General features: G+C 35.9%; 1 protein-coding gene across 1 annotated transcript in view; it reads right to left on the bottom strand.

Moving 5' to 3' along the window:
• Nucleotides 1-1,725: 1,725 nt before the first annotated feature.
• The window catches only part of RB1 (RB transcriptional corepressor 1), a 126,677-nt gene continuing 114,324 nt past the window's right edge, over nt 1,726-14,078 (bottom strand). The window contains exons 20-27 of the mRNA XM_024755424.1: nt 13,805-13,950; nt 10,884-10,988; nt 9,921-10,034; nt 9,659-9,822; nt 7,508-7,538; nt 4,868-5,010; nt 4,320-4,369; nt 1,726-2,193 (exon numbers count right to left, since the gene is read on the bottom strand). Of these exons, the coding sequence (XP_024611192.1) occupies nt 2,120-2,193; nt 4,320-4,369; nt 4,868-5,010; nt 7,508-7,538; nt 9,659-9,822; nt 9,921-10,034; nt 10,884-10,988; nt 13,805-13,950 (827 nt within the window). The 3' untranslated portion in view covers nt 1,726-2,119. The remainder of the gene's footprint in view (nt 2,194-4,319; nt 4,370-4,867; nt 5,011-7,507; nt 7,539-9,658; nt 9,823-9,920; nt 10,035-10,883; nt 10,989-13,804; nt 13,951-14,078) is intronic.

The raw sequence follows: 14,078 nt of genomic DNA, 5'->3' as shown, positions 1-14,078 counted from the left end.
TCTGACACTAATTCTAACATGAACTTATTAGCAAAAGACTCAGAAATGTGGTAAGCCCTTGACCTAAAAACTAACTGATTTGTTTGATATTCATGCAAAAATGAACAAGGAAATGAGATAAAGCTTTCTAGTGCCTTTGCTATCAAGATAACTGTCAAAAAAATAAGTTTGCAACTTAACTGAGCACAAAATAAAGTTTTGTTTTCTAACAAATAAGACCAGGTTTCTTTTTAAAAAGAACTCCGAGTTTAGACAAAGTAATTTTCCTAAAAGCTAGTAGATGCTACCTTAAATACCACCTATTTTAAATTATACCACCTCTAAATAAGTTAATCACACAAGATATTTAAATACACCTTTAGGTGCTGAAGGGGGAGCGCCTCTTTTCTAATGCAGCTGTTTTATATTGAAGCTTTCGCACAAAATCAGAGAGAAACATTAATGCCTAACCCAAAGACCTTCTGTTACCTGCATTTTGGATGAGAAATGATGCGGCTTTGAAAATGCCAGTGTTAGACCATGCTGAATTAAGAAAAAAAAAAAAGGACAACTGCTAGTTCAAAAGATACATGGAAGATATGTACCATTCCAGAACAAACACACCCTCTTCCCGCATTCAGGAGGGCAGAGTAATTGCTGAGATGTAATTATATAACTCTCTAAGAAAAAAAATAAGGCTCCTATAGTTAACAGTCTGTTTGTGGAGTAAAATTATTTTGTATCTTGATGCTTCGGGACCCAGAAACGTTAGAAAGTGCACTTGGGATATACTGTATTAGGGTCCTCTGCAGCAAAGCTCTAGCTGAACACTTTATTTTCCAAGCACTAGATGGGTACTTCATGAATTCAGTGATCTGAATGGTATAAAAACCAAGAGTACTATTAATAACTCTTTATTTTAAAACATGAGTTGGAGGAAGAAAAGAATAAATTTTTACAAGTCCTGAGGTATGAAATCTGTATCAGTAGTATGACAGTATCTCATATGTTTATACTTTGCTTTCTGTTTGTATTTAAAAACTAATATTTATAAAACAAACACACAGTACATCCATTTAGTTTCCATGAGTAAACTAAAATCTAATGTGTAAAAATTAGTAATTTTTCCCTAGTTTCTAATATGTGTTTTAGCACAAGAGCTCAGGATCATTTGGGCGAATGGGGGCAGTCAGCCAAATTGCATTTGGAAGACAAGATGCATTTTCTAAGGGTGTTCATGTTAAGTTAAAAAAAATAAATATAAATTAATAAAAATAAGAGCAAACATCACATACATGCCACAAGAGAAGACAAAGTACTCAGAGAGGCACAGGTTGTGAGGACTCTCACTCCCAGGGGATCCTGCCACCATTTGTAAAGCAGAGCGATTATAAGTAAAACCCCTACATACGAACGAGTTCCATTCAGAGCGTGCTTCACAAGACCAATTTGTTTGTAAGTCCAGTGAAGTTAGCCTAGGTACCCAACTAACACAATCAGCTATATAGTACTGTACTGTAATAGCTTTATAATACTTCTCACACAAATAATACATAAAAAACCAACAAACACAAAAAATAAAGAAAACATTTTTAATCCTACAGTACAGTACCTTGAAAAGTACAGCAGTCCAGTACAACAGCTGGCACACAGGGGCTGGCATCGCCTGAAGAGGCAAGAAGAGTTACTGACTGGAGGAGGGAGATGGTAGAGCTGAAGGATCCTCAGCAATAGGAGACGGAAGGCAAGCTGCAATTTCACTCACGCCTGACATTAATGGCACAGGTTCTGGTTCCTTGCTGGATTCAATTGTTCGCATCTTTGAAAGTTCGTATCTTGAAGGTTCGTATGTAGGGGACTTACTGTATTTTGGAAATGGAAACATCTGCTACAGCTTTTTAAATGGCAGGACTGGCACAGGATTTTCAATCTTGTACAATAACAATGCATGCTCTAGTGACTACAATGTTGCAAGTGGCTTAGGAATCCCCTGCACAAATACTCAACTGTGCTATCCACAAGAGCTGAAGGTATGTGTCAAATGTGGCCGTAAACAGAACCTGGGAGAGTTCTACAGTCAGATCTGTGGGAGACAATGAAGCCGGAGATGTACAGGGTGCCCACCAAGGTCGTGAGGTCCTCACTTTTCTTCCCTGTTTGAGGTATCCGTGCTATCATTCATTTTCTGCTTTTGCATTCGTGTTCGAGTAGATGCTAAAACAAGGATGAAGAAATGTTAACAGCACTGACAGTGCTGGGTAAGCTGGTAAAGGGCTGCCACATATGTTATGCTTACACCAAACTGATGGAGCCCAGGGCCTCGCAAAAGCAGTGGTTTCGTTTTTTAAATCATACATCCCCATCAGCAAATTTTTTTCCAAGCAGTACCACTAAATGTATGTATGTATGTATGTGTGTATGTATGTATGTATATGTGTCTAAATTATAAGACACACACACCCCAAACATTAAAATAGATGAGATAAAGACAAATATTCTAATAGTCTCTTTATGTACCCCCAAAAGGTGGTCTTACACACACCCAAGTGTGCCCAACTTTGTAGGCCACTGTTCTAGAGATGATATGGTTCAGTTTGGCACCTGAGCAAAACAGAATTCTGGGCTGGTCTGCTGAAGTGAGTGTTATTCTTCATAAAGCCAGGAATTCCCTTGTGTTTGGAGACACGCTGCAAGTACTGCAAACACATCAGCTCACAGCTCATTTAATTTGGACATGGACATTTAAAAATACATCATTAATTACAACACAAAAACAGAATGCTTCTCTTAAATAATTTTAAAAATCTTAACTTGATTTTAGAGGTGGGCAAAGGCTCTTCATAAAGAAGCACAAAACACTCACGCTTGGTAAAGAAAGGAGTGACTCTAAGTCTCCCCTTCTGGCCCTTCCACTCTGAGCAATCTAGCACTGTGTAATGATCTTCTTCTGAATACAGTTTTTTTGAGGAAAGCTGAAGAGCAACCTGGAGAATTCCTTATCCTCATGGGTTAAAACTCCTGCTACCTCTCCTCAATTTTCAGCTGCACAAAGACCCTGAACTTCAGCCCGGCAGAGGGAATTCCTGGTCATAGCTAAGTGTGTCACTGCGAAATGTACTGACTACAGCAACTGAGCTCTTCTATAAGAAAATATACACGTTTTTACAGCTTTCTGCTCCTTTTAAAATGCATATTTGTGGGTTCCAAAATGCTTCCACATGTTTTTAAGGTCTGATTTTGGTTATAAGCTTCATGTCTATTTTCATGTACTGGGGGGAAAAGCTACAACTATTTAAAAGTTAAAACAGGAGTATATTAGTTGATGTAAAATCCAAAAAGAGATCCATTTATAACCACAAAATTTAATTTAGTTTCAACAGTACTCTTCAAAATAATACACATAGAAATACGGTTTAAAAAATCAAAAGTATTTTTAAAAACACTTTATATTTCAAAGTTAGTATCTACAGAGACATATTGAGAGAAAGCCCCTTTTTCAAAAGTCACATTTTAACTGGTACTGATCTTACTGATATGTCCTATGACCTAGGAATGACAGTTTTAATTCTTATTATCTCCTAAATATTTGTCTTCTTTCCAAGACCCAGCTCTGTTTCCTGTTAATGGGTCTGGCACCAGATTATCAGGAAACGTCACACTCACCCTCACGGCTACGTCTCTAAGACAACGCAGTAGCAGTCAGTGCACACGGATCTTTTTCTTAATGTGCTTCCCATCTACTACACTTGGGTTAATCTTTCATAGTGTCAGAGTAGCTTAGGAGAGAAGTCCATTTGCCTTAACATTCCAAACTTAAGTCACTCTGTATAACTTGGAAAATGCTCTTGTGTGCTTTATCAAAATTCTGATTTCCAGTAATGAAAAACTTTTGTTTAAAGTAAGTTCTAAAACTTGCAAATTAGGGAAGTTCAGTAATAGCAGAATAAAAGATTATTCTTTAAATAAGGGTGACAATGTTTATATATGCTAAGTTTATAACATTCTTGCCAACATCCAATACTCTTAAATAAAGGTACCTCATTACAGTTCTGCTATCCTAAAATATTTTCTAACCACAGCCATTCGTGTTGAAGATTTGGTTTCACTTCTTGGTCTTCCCGCACAGATTTTAGGAAGGATGAAGATGACCTTCACTTTGCATCACACATCTAATCCATACAGACTAGTAAATAACACATGCTTGAGCGAATTATATCTTGAACGCATAAGCAAGTCACTAATTGAAGGGACTCTATAAACTTATTCTTTTATAATGTGAAAAGGCTTTCTGCAATGTAAATGACTGTTCATTTACATAAGGTTTAATGATAAGTACTTACTCATTTCTGCCAGTTTCTGTTGAAATTTGGACTCCCCTGGGAGATGTTTACTGCAGATTTAAAAAATGCAAAATATTTCATATGTATATGTATAAATGAAAACTTCAGATTTCCAATAACTATGTTTTCAATGACTTTTTATGCTCTTATTTTAGTGAGGAGCTTTTAATTTCAAAGGTTTATAAATCGAACATCTAAAATATAAATGTCACAAATTTATGATCCTATTTTTTCAGTGGTTCTTATGAAACACAGTAGCATTTTTCAAGAGTAAGCATTTAAAAATCTAATGTTAATCAAAACTAACAAAATTTTATGAATAGCTTTGTAAAAAAATGACCAGATTTTTAACATCTGATATTTTCAATTAATTTCAGTAGATTTACATGGTGCTTTTAACTTTGGGATGCAGTCACACCTACTATTTTGAGCAATCCTCATAATTTCCAAATAAAACTGGCATGAGAAGGACTGGTGTAAGTCGGGAGTAGGGCTGGCACTCTGGGTTCTCCCCATGACCAGCTCAGCTCCTGAAAAACGGCTCCTACCTTCCATCTGCTTCATCCGATCCTTCAATGTCAAAGCGCAGTTTTTTCAGTGGTTTAGGAGGGTTGCTTCCTTCAGCACTTCTTTTGAGCACACGGTCACTGTTACACACCATTTGATTTATTTTCTGGAACTTCTCAGAAGTCTGCAAATTATGGAATTCTTTGTTTTAAATCATTAAATGCCACCACTTTGCAGTTAGCAACCCCTAATTGTAGGTTTGAGGTGGGTCAAAAATCAGGCAGAGGTAATATCTGCATTTTAATTTTCTGCTTTTATGGACCAAATAAGAGACGTGAAAAATGTTAAAATCAGACTAACTGCACCTAACTCTGCCCCAGTTAAATACCTGCTATTTTCAAACCCTCCTGTGTCTTCCCAACAACTCTGATGACTACTCCAAAAGTCCTAGTTCCTCGTTTTCAGAACCTACTCACACACAAAACTAGGTCTACTTCTCAGAAGCATGCAAAGTTGGAACAGCTTCCTGGAACCTTATTTTTGACAGATTTTTTTTTTTCTTTTTAGAGCACAGCATAACCGGAAAGAATGTCACAGGAATTTAATAAGCGATGTTTAGTGAATAATAATTTTGGGCTCACTTTATGGGTATCATGTTGACAAGTCATACTATATATTTGAAGCCATTATTGATGTATTGTTAGGATATCAGTATTTGTTGATATCCTAACTCTAAAAGTTTTAAAATAAAATATTAAATATCCAAAAAACTTAAGCATTTGAGTCCATCCAAGTATTACTAGAGATGATCTGAGATATTTATCTCCTGAGGGAGAATCCTTTCACAGCAAAGAAAGCTTTGGTAAGAAATACCAAAGGGGGCACAATACCTTATTTTATCCAAAAGACAAACACATGGAAAAACTCTATGTCTTGTCTATCTATTTCAGAACCAGAGTGAGGTGATAATCTCAATGATGTGTATTAACACATTTATTTGAACTCAAGAATGAAATCAGACTTTCTGATAGAAATTAAATGCGATTTGACTGATTTGACAGTAAGGATTAGCTTTGCTAATTATGCTTTATTTTCCAAAAATTAAATGAACTAAATTTCAAAAAAATTAAATGCAAAACCAGATTTTGATGGAAAATATATTTAGAGCACATGTACAATATGATAGAAACAAAATTCTGGGCACCTATTAAATTTATAAGATTTTCAGTTATCAGCTTTAAAATATATAAGTACATATAACATTTTCTCAATTCTTTTAGAGGCTATGGCAAGCAAAAAAGTTTGAAGACCACTACTCTATACTTATCCAGATCCAATCCTATTTATGTGGTCCATATCCCCTTTGTGAAGCCTGACAGCTGCAGCCTACATTGAGCTAAATGTCACAGCATTTACTGTTTGTAACAAACATTTTAACATTTGGTCTTTTAGTATACAAACATTTATGGTTCTCTAGTTATTTCATTTGGGGCAGTGCAGCAGGCAGACGCTAGAATGGCTCTCACTAATCCTCATCTCCTTGACTGTGGGTTGGACCTGGTGGTGCCTTGCTCCTGACAAAATAATGTGGCAAAAGTGATGGAAAGTCACTTCCAAGATTACAACAAGACTGACTTCCATTTCGCTTGTTTATCTCCCTCGTTCCCTGCCTCCCTCTCTTGGAGTCCTTGCTCTGGGAGAAGCAAGCTGCTATGTTGTGAGTAGCCTGTCACCCTACGGAGAAGCCCACGTGTCAAGGAACTGATGCCTTGGACCAGTAGCCATCGCGGATCAGCCAACAGCCATATGAATGAGTCTCTGAGAGGTCTTCCTCCAGGTGAGCCTGGAGATAAGTGCAGCTCCAGGTGACACACTGACTGCAGCCTTGTCTGGAGAGACCCTGGATCCTAAGCCATGCCTGCGTACTGACCCACAGAAACTGAGATGAAAAAGGTTTAAGTTACTAAGTTTGGGGGTGATTTGTTACGCAGCAATAAATAATAAATATAGGCAGAGGGGTGGGTGGTATGAAACATTAATAGTAATGCATACTGAATACAGGACTGCTGAATTAGTGATGGTAATCAAAGGCCAGCTAGAGTAATGGGTTCCCAGACTAGAATAACCATTTCAAAGCTAAACTTTGCCCTGCATTCCTCTGGAACAAAGACCACCACAGACTCTCTCACTTACACTGGGGCGTGTAACCAATTCCTTATCAATTTAACAGGGAAAGAATATCCTAGAATTTGGAGAGGAAGAAAAGCAAAAGTGTGTATATGTATAGAAGGAGACCAGTGGGTAAGGACTGGCTGGTGACATCTGGACACAGTGATTACATTTTGGAGTATCTTATTTCAAATTAGTGAATTTCAAAGCTGTTTTTTAAAACATTCCTTTGAGATTATATAATGCATATATCTGTATGTATAGACATGAATGTATACACACACATATATAATCTCAAAGAAATGTTTAGAAAACAACTTTGAAATTCACCAATTATGAATATGATTTAAAATTAATCTGATTTGAAAATAAATCTGATGTCTTCTAAATTCTATGCAATATGCCTGAATGAGGTGCTTGAATAATAGCATTTGTAAATTCAATTATAGAAATTCTCGATTTCTTTTATAGTTATAGTGCATACTATTGTATTTCACAGGAAAAGTACTCACCCCAAACGATTCACCAATTGATACTAAGATCCTGTCAAGTTAATATAAAATACAAATTAGTAAATGCAAATCATATCCAACTGTGCAGAGGTGAACATACACACGTCATTCTGAACTACCAGGAGTGCCAAATCAAAGGTTTCCTCTACCCCTGGAACCACTGACAAATTATACTCATTAGAGACTTATTCTGGTACTGCTAGTCTAGTCAAACACTGAACTGGTTCCTTAGATTTTTTAAAACAAGACCTGCATGTCTGCAAGAACATATTCTGCCATTGTTCTCATTTAAAAAGGGTAAAAGAAACTTTTAAGTTTATCCATACTTAATTCTTCATAAATCAATGACTAACAATTAAAATTTCTTTCACCTTTTCTCATTAAAAATTCAAGTTACATTTGGCAAAAACTTATATGTGATAATCAGAATTCTAATTAGGATCTATATATAGCATAGTAAATATATTTACTATAATAGTAAAGGCTATTTAACACATATCCTAGAATCAGAAATCTCTTATTAGTTTGTCCTTGCTTGAACCATATAACTTACGCTCCTGATAATAAAGGTGAAGAACAGCATTAGCCTGACACACAAAGATTTGATCATATGTACATGGAATCAATAAATATATGGATTTTATTGTCCTCCAATTCTTTGATAAGTGGCCATAATTCTATATACTGATATATTTGATTTAACTAAATATGCTGAATATGTAGAGTGTTAAGATGCTCTCTTAGGGCTTCCCTGGTGGCACAGTGGTTGAGAGTCCACCTGCCGATGCGGGGGACGCGGGTTCGTGCCCCGGTCCGGGAGGATCCCACATGCCGCGGAGTGGCTGAGCCCGTGAGCCATGGCCGCTGAGCCTGTGCGTCGGAGCCTGTGCTCCGCAACGGGAGAGGCCACAACAGTGAGAGGCCCACGTAACGCAAAAAAAAAAAAGATGCTCTCTTAATACTTGATCAATGATTTATCAGTATTTTCAGAATGTGACTTTTTTGCTAAAGGACTCCAACCTGGAAGTGATTTAACTAAGATCAGCAAAAAAGCCATCATTATCAGCATAACATGGGTTAATTATCACCATTAAAAATTGAGCTAAGTATACGTTTTCATGTGTACAAATTAGACATGGTGTGGCATCTCAGCAGCTTATAATGTAATTTGTAGATATCAGTACACAGATACTCAACTATAAGAACACCAAATAAACAGAAGACGATACAGGGGCACATGGGAGCATTTATATCCTTTGCCAATTATTTTCTACTTTTTCTTTTACTGTAGAGTTTGAAATTTTTATGAGTGTGCATTATTTATATAATTAAACACACCACACAAATTTTTTCTATAGGGTTTTCTATATATCCCCTTCTTGTTTTTCTTGCCCATTAAGTACAACTATATGGGCTAACGTTTTCTGAGACTTTACAAGCTAATCTGCCTCCACTTTATCCAAATAAAGTCAGTTTTAAATAGCCCTTGATAACACATAATGAGTCAACTGAAGTACTTCAAAAGCCAGAGAGCACTTGCTGTTGGATGTGGAAGATAATATACTGATTTGTAGTTGCACAGAACCTTTCATCTGAGAATTTAAAACAGTTTCACACTCATCATTTACCTGAGCCACAGCACCCTGAGACCTGCCCAAGTTAATACAAAGAGGCCACAGGCACAATTAGGGATGGACTTCTAAAGACTTAATTTACAGTCACCTACATTTAATCAGTCATCTACATTTTTATAAGCAAGATGAACACATCCACAGAAAGAGTTCACAGGACACTCAATAAACTCCATAATAAAAATTCTTAACCAAAAGTAATCTACTTTGTTTAGCAGACCGGCTACTTACAAAAACATGGGAGTGACTTGAAAATTATCATCAAACTGGTGCTCAGATTGTTTACAAAAGAACAGACCCTAGCAGCCAGGAAAGCTGATGATTAAATGTGCAAACCCATCTAAGTAAACAGATTACCTCCCCCCGGACCCCCAATTCTTATCACATCACTTAATATAAATGAGGAAATTAGGGTCTCAAATCTAGCTTATTTTAAATGAAGAAAGCTTTGTGTTCTTAAGCTTGGATCAAAATAAGTCCCTCTTATTCTTCACCACTTCCCTAAAACGAAAACACAAACCTTGATCTTGGAGTCATTTTTGTTGGCATAGGCAGACCTTCTGAAATTTTATACGGATTCTTCAGGGGTGATATGTAGATGTTCCCCCCAGGAACCCGTAAAGGTGAGCTAGAAAACTTGTAAGGGCTTCGAGGAATGTGAGGAATTGGTGACAAGGTAGGGGGCTAGAGGAAAAACAAAAAAAGTAGATTACTTAACGTTTTAGTGAGATCCACTGCTTTATAATTAGATTTTCCCAAACAAAGGATGCTTTTTAACATACCCTGGTGGAAGCATACTGCAAAATATTTGTTTTCAGTCTCTGCATGAAGACTGAATTATAGAATACGATAATAGAATCATACTCCTCTTCTCTGATCAAAACATGTTTGAATGTCTGAGGAAGAAGAGCAAAAACACTTGTTAAATGAATTTGGGTATTTAACTCCTTAGACTTTTTTTTTTTAATTAATTAATTAATTTTTGGCTGCATTGGGTCTTTGTTGCTGCATACGGGCTTTCTCTAGCTGTGGTGAGTAGTGGCTTCCCTTGCTGCGGAGCACGGGCTCTAGATGCATGGGCTTCAGTAGTTGTGGCACACGGGCTCAGTAGTTATGGCACACGGGCTCAGTAGTTGTGGCTCACGGGCTCAGTAGTTGTGGCTCACGGACTCTAGAGCGCAGGTTCAGTAGTTGTGGCTCACGGGCTCTAGAGCGCAGGCTCAGTAGTTGTGCACGGGCTTAGTTGCTCTGTGGCATGTAGGAACTTCACAGAACAGGGCTCAAACCCGTGTCCCCTGCATTGGCAGGTGGATTCTTAACCACTGTGCCATGAGGGAAGCCTAGATTTTCTATTTTAATAGTTCATAATACTATTTTACAGGCAAAAACAATCCGAAAAAGCCATCTTAGGCTTGGATTACAGCTGCTCTACTAGCAGTGAAATGTCAAAGATATATACAGTATGTTTTTTATATATTTGTGTAAAAGTTTATTACAAATATCCTGTTTATTGTCAGCGATATAGTATTCTTTATTTACTTTATAGTATGAATTTGAATACTAAAGTGTGTTAACTTCCCAATTACATTTTAGTTACAAATAATTAACCAATAATACGAAAGTAAAAAGTTGATATGTAAATTTATATAATACAGTCAGAACATATGATATAATTAATGACTGAAGCTATCCATATTACAGATATGTATATATCTGGAAAATTCTTACCATGGAAAATTACCTACCTCCTGAACAGCATGAGGAAGATCTTTGTATGCTGTTACAATGATTTTGAATTTAAGGTCTATATTCTTCACTTTGCATATGCCATACATGGAACACATCATAATCTAGTAAATAAATGTGATATAAAAATAGTCAGGATTTTATTGCATGGTTGTACTCTAAAAAACACTGTTATCTTTCTTTTAGTTTCAAAAAATGGAAATTTAATTTCCTACAGAATTATCTTTTCCCATCCTGAGCTCAGTTTGAATGTACATGTAAAGTATTTAAAGAACAGAATGCAAATAGCCAACTCTCAGTTATTCAGGAATGATCATCTGGTTTGTAAATAACCCTAACTTTGGCTACTGTTCCTTAAATGTTTCTCAGAAGAGAAAAGTTGAAACTGGAATCAATTAACTGTTTAACTAGCACTTAAAAAAAAAACGCCAGGTGTGAAAAGGGTTCAAACTATTAGATAAAATACTATTGACTATACTCAGTGGTGGTGTTAAGGGGGATGCAGTAACTGGAAGGGGACAGGAGACAGTCTTCTGTTGACAATGTTCTGTTTCTTGATTTGCTTTCATAGATGAGTTCAGTTGATGAATTTACATTAAGATGTATCCTTATGATATATGGATTACTCTATACACGTATTACATTTAAAGAGAAGGGTATTTTAAACATAAAAATAAAATTTGAAGTGATTTTCTATGACTTTGAAACATCGAACTTTCTTAATTTGTCTGAATTTTACTACCTAATTTAAGAACTGATATCTTCTGCAACATTCTTGCTCCCATCTACTGCCAAGAATACCTACTCAACATCCCTTGTTTAGCATCTTAAACAGCCCCAATACTACTATTTCTCCCGTTTAGAATGCCATCCAAGTATCCTCTTTGCTAATTCACACTGTTCTATTTCAATACTTTACCTAAGATACCTCTCACAAAATCTTCTTGATTCCAGATACCTAATCTCTTTAGAAATCCTTAGCACTACTGTCTATCTTTCTATATTATAGAAAAGCAGTAGACCCATAAGGCAATAAGCGCCTACTTAAAAAAAATCGAACATACTAGAATTTAGAGTTCAAATATGCTCTTGTAAAATATACATATTTGTAGGTTATACCTTTATACAATAATTCATCTTTTGCTCAAAATATCATTCTTACTGGGAAAAATACTACCAAACTTACCAAAATAAAAAGATTAAAAGGGAACATTATGAACAGCTGCATATCAACCAAATAGATATCTAAGATGAAATGGAAAAATTTAAGGAAAGACACGAACTACCAAAACTGACTCAAGAAGAAAAAGAAAATCTGAGCTTTTGAAGCACTAAAGCACCAAAAGCTTCAAAGAACACAATCAAGAAAGTGAAATGAAAAAAAAAAAAGAAAGTGAAATGACAACTCAGAGAGTGAGAGAAAAGATTTGCAAATCATATAAGGATTTGCATGATAAAGAACTTGCATGTAGAATATATAAAAAACCCTTTCGGCTCAACAATAAAAAGACAACCCAATGAACAAATAGGTAAAGTATCTGAATAACTATTTCTCCAAAGAAGATATACAAATGGTCAATAAGAACACAAAAAGATTCTCAATATCATTAGCCATCAGGGAAGTGCAAATCAAAACCACAGAGATATCACTTCACATCCATTAAGATGGCTATAATCCAAAAGGCAAATAAGAAGTTGGTGTAGATGTGAAGAAACTGGAACCCCATACACTGCTGACAGGAATGTAAAATGGGTAGCCATGCTAGTAAACAATCTGGCCATTCCTCAAAAGGCAATACAAAGAGTTACCATATGACCCAGCAATTCCACTCCTAGGTAAATACCCTAGAGAAATGAAAACATATGTCCACCCAAAAACTTGCACATGAATTTTCATTAACATTATTCATAATAGCCAAAAAGTGGAAACCAAATGTACATCAATTGATGAATAAATAAACATGATGTGGTATATAGCCATACAATGGAATATTATTTGGCAATAAAAATGAAGTACTGATACAAGCTATAACACAGATGAACAATGAAAACATAGTAAGTGAAGGAATCCAGACATAAAAGATAACATTATATGATTCCATTTATATGAAATGTCCAGAAGAGGCAAGTCTATAAAGACAGAAAGTAGATTAGCATGTTGCCTGTGGTTAGAGGGGGTAGGAAAATAGAGGCGTGTATGCTACAGGTACAGGGTTTCTTTTTGACATGATGAAAATATTTTAAAACTGATTTTGGTGATTGTTGCACAACTCTGTTAATATACTAAAAACTACTGAACTGTACATTTTAAATGGGTAATTAGGATGGTATATGAATTACATCTCAATAAAACTGTTACAAAAATATTATTCCAAAAACAGAGAAGAAAGAGGAAGATATGAGAGATGGTCTTTGTAAATTAACTCATTCATTTATTCATCTGACACTGTTTTAGATCAACTATTCTTTTTTAGATCTTTTTTAGATCAACTAAGATCCCCGGGGGTTCTTAGTTCCCCAACAAGGGATCAAACCCATGCCCCCTGCAGCCTGCAGTGGAAGCACAGAGTCTTAAGCACTGGACCAGGGAAGTCCTAGATCAACTATTCTTAAGTCTCATGCTTCTTCCACACTAAATGAATTCTAGCTTACCACAACACAGAAAAAGCCTATGATAAAGTTTCTTCAGTGAGCTTTGCAGTGAGATCTTTCATGCCATTAAATAAGTTATTGAATATTCTCAAGCTCTAAAGCTCTCATTTGTAAGAAATATAGCAAAAATATAAAGGGTAGCCAACAAGCAAATATATATTAAGTCTACTAAATCGATGCAGCTTCTCATGTGAATCTAACCTTTTCTTAAGAAATCAGTACACAGCTAACAAGTGAGTCGAGTAGGAAAAGTGCATAATTTTCTTACCTGGTCCAAATGCCTGTCTCTCATGAGTTCATACTCATTTTGCAGTGTGTGTTGGAAAAGGGTCCAGATGATATGTTCTAGTTCTGGGTGGTCAGACAGAAGGCGTGCACACAGGGTATTTAGTCGAAGATATGCTAGTCGATACACTGGAAAAATAAGGGGAATTAATCACATTTACTCTTAATTTTGTATCACAAGTGGATTTTCTCAAAACATTGAATTGCTATAACCAAATGCTGTTAAATAGCATTTTAACATTAACTTCATCTCTACC

This window comes from Neophocaena asiaeorientalis, unplaced genomic scaffold (assembly GCF_003031525.2).
Source record: "Neophocaena asiaeorientalis asiaeorientalis breed wild unplaced genomic scaffold, Neophocaena_asiaeorientalis_V1.1 scaffold59, whole genome shotgun sequence".
Taxonomy (NCBI): Eukaryota; Metazoa; Chordata; class Mammalia; order Artiodactyla; family Phocoenidae; genus Neophocaena; species Neophocaena asiaeorientalis.
This window is presented reverse-complemented; position numbering and strand designations above follow the sequence as displayed.